The sequence below is a fragment of the Cyprinodon variegatus genome, unplaced genomic scaffold, assembly GCF_000732505.1.
Source record: "Cyprinodon variegatus isolate N-32 unplaced genomic scaffold, C_variegatus-1.0 Scaffold1287, whole genome shotgun sequence".
Classification (NCBI taxonomy): Eukaryota; Metazoa; Chordata; class Actinopteri; order Cyprinodontiformes; family Cyprinodontidae; genus Cyprinodon; species Cyprinodon variegatus.
The window spans coordinates 30,173-33,720 of record NW_015151740.1 but is presented as its reverse complement, the minus strand read 5'-3'; the positions used below and the strand labels follow the sequence as shown (position 1 = coordinate 33,720).

General features: G+C 34.1%; 1 protein-coding gene across 1 annotated transcript in view; it reads right to left on the bottom strand.

Moving 5' to 3' along the window:
- The window catches only part of mta2 (metastasis associated 1 family member 2), a 52,786-nt gene that overhangs the window by 23,774 nt on the left and 25,464 nt on the right, over positions 1-3,548 (bottom strand). Inside the window, exon 3 of the mRNA XM_015402028.1 lies at positions 2,604-2,697. Coding sequence (XP_015257514.1) covers positions 2,604-2,697 — 94 coding nt within the window. The remainder of the gene's footprint in view (positions 1-2,603; positions 2,698-3,548) is intronic.

Here is a 3,548-nt window from a genome sequence, read left to right as displayed (position 1 = left end):
GAGGTTACAGGGACATGGAGTTAATAAAAATATAAAACTGTTGAAATGCTGTGTAGTTCTTGTTATGTTGCACTCTGTCATCAAAGGCATTGTACAAATGTTTTAAAAACAATACAAATATGAATAAAAAAAAGTAACTAGCTAAATAAATGAATAAATCTACGTCTAACAGGTACAGAGTCGTGCCGCACCGTGAGCCGCGTACCGACCGGTCCGTTAAAGATTGCATAAGTCACAGAACAAATATAAAGAGTTATGTATATATATATATATATATAGAACAAATATAAAGAGTAATGATTATATATATATACATATTTATATTATTTTATATATTCTATAATAGATTATTTTTTTAAATGACATTTAAGTATATAATCTGTAATTTTTACCACTTTTTTAAATTAGAAAATGAAATCATTTAACTGCATTTTATATAATTAGTTGTAATATTTTAAATTAGCTTTTTTTTCTATTTAGTGTTCATTTATTTATGATGTCAAATAATGTCATAAAAAAAAACCAAAATGGGTCAGAAATGCTTGAAACTTTTTTTTCTTTTTCCCACGGTGCAGCTTGATTGACGCATCTCATTTCCAGAAGCATCCCTGCATCGATACTTTGAGGCATCAAACACATCTTCTTTACCAGGACGGGGCGAAGCAGCCAGCAGGCAGAGCACACACACGCCAACATGGCTGCCTCCATTTTAGGTGTTAATGTCTTTGTTAAGAGCACTGTAGACCGGGAGGAGGAGGAAGATGAGGAGGAGGAGGAGGGAGGGTCTAATCAAGCTCATCCATTCTCACCAGTCTGCATGGCGTTAGCACCGCCCACCGCTGATCCAACCAGGAGGAGATGGGATTGGTTGAGGGTGGGGCACACAGGGAGGGAGCCCCTCCTGAGACGGATTATTGATTATTGGCTCATCTATTTAAACAGCAGGCTTGGTTTTTATCTGGATGTGAGCAGCAGTGCTGTGTTTCTGGGCCTTTAGATTTATAATTATTTGGAGACTTTATTCAACAAACTGCAGCCTCACTACGCAGCGGCTAAGCTTTAAAAGCAAACGGCATCCAGGAACCTTCAGATCTCTGGGTTTCTTGGAGAGCAGAGGGAGTTTGGTGAATCTACCAGCTGAGATGCAGCAGGAGGTTTCCTCTGCTGTGTTGCAAACAATTAGGCATTTTGGATGAAACTTTTGAAAGTTTTGCAGCGTTTCTATGGTTCGTATGAACCACAGGATTCGGGTAGGCCGGCAACAGTCAAATATTCTAGCAAGCAATTATTCTATAGATAAAAGTCACCTAATGGAGGCTAATAGCTCAGGCTTATGTTAGGATTTTATGGAATAGATGAGAAAATGCTAAAATTAAGAGGATGCATCCGACAAAATGGCGCAGCTGGATTCTGTGTGTTTACAGACTGATAGCAGCAGCGCAAAATATGAAAAAACAAATAAAGAAAACCACTAAAATACGTCACAAACCAAAGAGAGATTAATAAAGAAACCATCCTCCCTTTGCTCTTCATGATTTAATGAAACAGATTTCTAAAAAGTTTCTTATTTTTAATTGTTTGTTTTAATAACAAAAATTAATAAATAAATAAAATGTAAAAATTCTCAGATGATGCAATTTTTTTAAATAAAAAAAATAAAACTAAGTCCCTCCCACTTGCTTCGAGGGTGAGTTTGATCATTAATATAATTTATAAATGATTTCAATTATAATGAGGATAATTTATAAATTAATTAATAATAAAAATAAATCTAAACAGGTATCTTTGATCTAATGGCAGATCTAACTATTTAAATTTATATTTCAAAATTTAATTAAGAATTAAATTTCAAATTTAAATGTAATTTGAAATATAATTAATTTAATTTCAATTTTTTTATTAATGGTAATAAAGGTAATAAATAAATACAGAGTTAAATAATAAAATATAAATGTCAATGACTTATCATTCAATATCATAATTTAAATTGTATATTATATTGAATATACAATTTTAATTACATTTTATAATTAGAATTACATTTAAAATGAAATTCATTGAAATCTATTTATTTTATTTACATTTTTTATTTAATGATGCATTAAATAAATAGTAAATTTAATCATTTAATTGTAAATGTAATTATTTTGTGCTATATTTATAACTATTTATATAAATGCAATATTTATTTCATTTTGTCCTTTTTAATCCTCATTAGTTGCTTTGTTCTTGTCTTTTTTTTTTATTCAGCATTTTTTTTAAGTTATTATAGTGTTTTAAAATCATTTTGAGATGTAAATTAGCCCCCCGGTGGTTTAAATATAAATGTTTATTAAAACCTACCGTCCCATTTGATAAAAAAATAATAAACTTCAAATAAAATCAGCTTTTAGATCCTCCTCTAAGAGATGGAGAAACATCATCCTGGAGTGTTTTTAATTTAACCCTGGAGTGAGACCTGCTACAATTCACAACATAAGAGCTGAGGAGGCGCTTTGTGTGAAACACAAAGAGGAAGGAGCTCATTAAAGGCAGCCAGCCATATCATACATGCACCGACTCTGCAGGGGAGGGGGGTGGGGGGGTGGGGGGTTCCTACTCACTTGCGTTGCTGTCTGCCAAAGTGTTGAGGTTGCCTGAGATGTCCCGCCTCCTGAACAGACACACCACTTTGGCCTCCACGTTCCCATTGGCCGTCTGCAAAAACCAGAAACCGGGTTAGAATCGGATCCACGTTTCCATTGACTGTTTTCCCACACAGAGAAAACACAAAATGCATGATGCGTTTCCTTTTTTATTGGTCCTGTTTTAGAGCAGTAACTAGAAGTAAATGAATTAGCCGGCCTCTGATTGGATACGGCTTTGGTCCAATTTCCCCCTTCAGCAGCTGAGCTGTAATTCACCACCGATCGCTGCGGTTTTGCTCTTTTCTAACATTCATTTGTTCCTGTAAACAAACCATTTCTAAAACCGATGAATAGGTGCATTAAATCTAACTCTATTCATAAGGTATAACACTGTTGGTTCTGATCTGTGTTTGAATGGGTCTACTCTGCTGAAACACGACTGATTGGGGCTCCGGACCAAACCGGGATCATTTCCTGGTTCCTTACAGTAGAACTTTAAGCAGAATGGATGTAATGTTGCCCTGGTGGGATAGACGTAACCAAAGCAACGGTAAATAATGGTAAAGGGGTCAGATGAGCAGCACCAAAAGTAGAAAAACACAAAATAAATCTTTAGACCTGGACGTAGTTGTTTACGGAGGTTCTGTCAGAGAGCGCAGAGAATTACAACTACCTCCATTTTTTTATTAGACACCATTTTTAGTTTTTTAATTAGAGAAAAACTGAAAAACAAGGCTTTAATTCAGCATCTATTTGAAATTAGTTGTTGTTTTGCTTTAAGTGTCTATAATAAAGTATTAAAATAGATCAAATATCAATAAATAAAAAGAAATATTAACCAGTTTTTTGTTATTAGGTCTTATTATCAGAAGCTGGCTGTGCTCATCCGCTTGTATGAAGCCATAAAGGAAGGATGCTAAG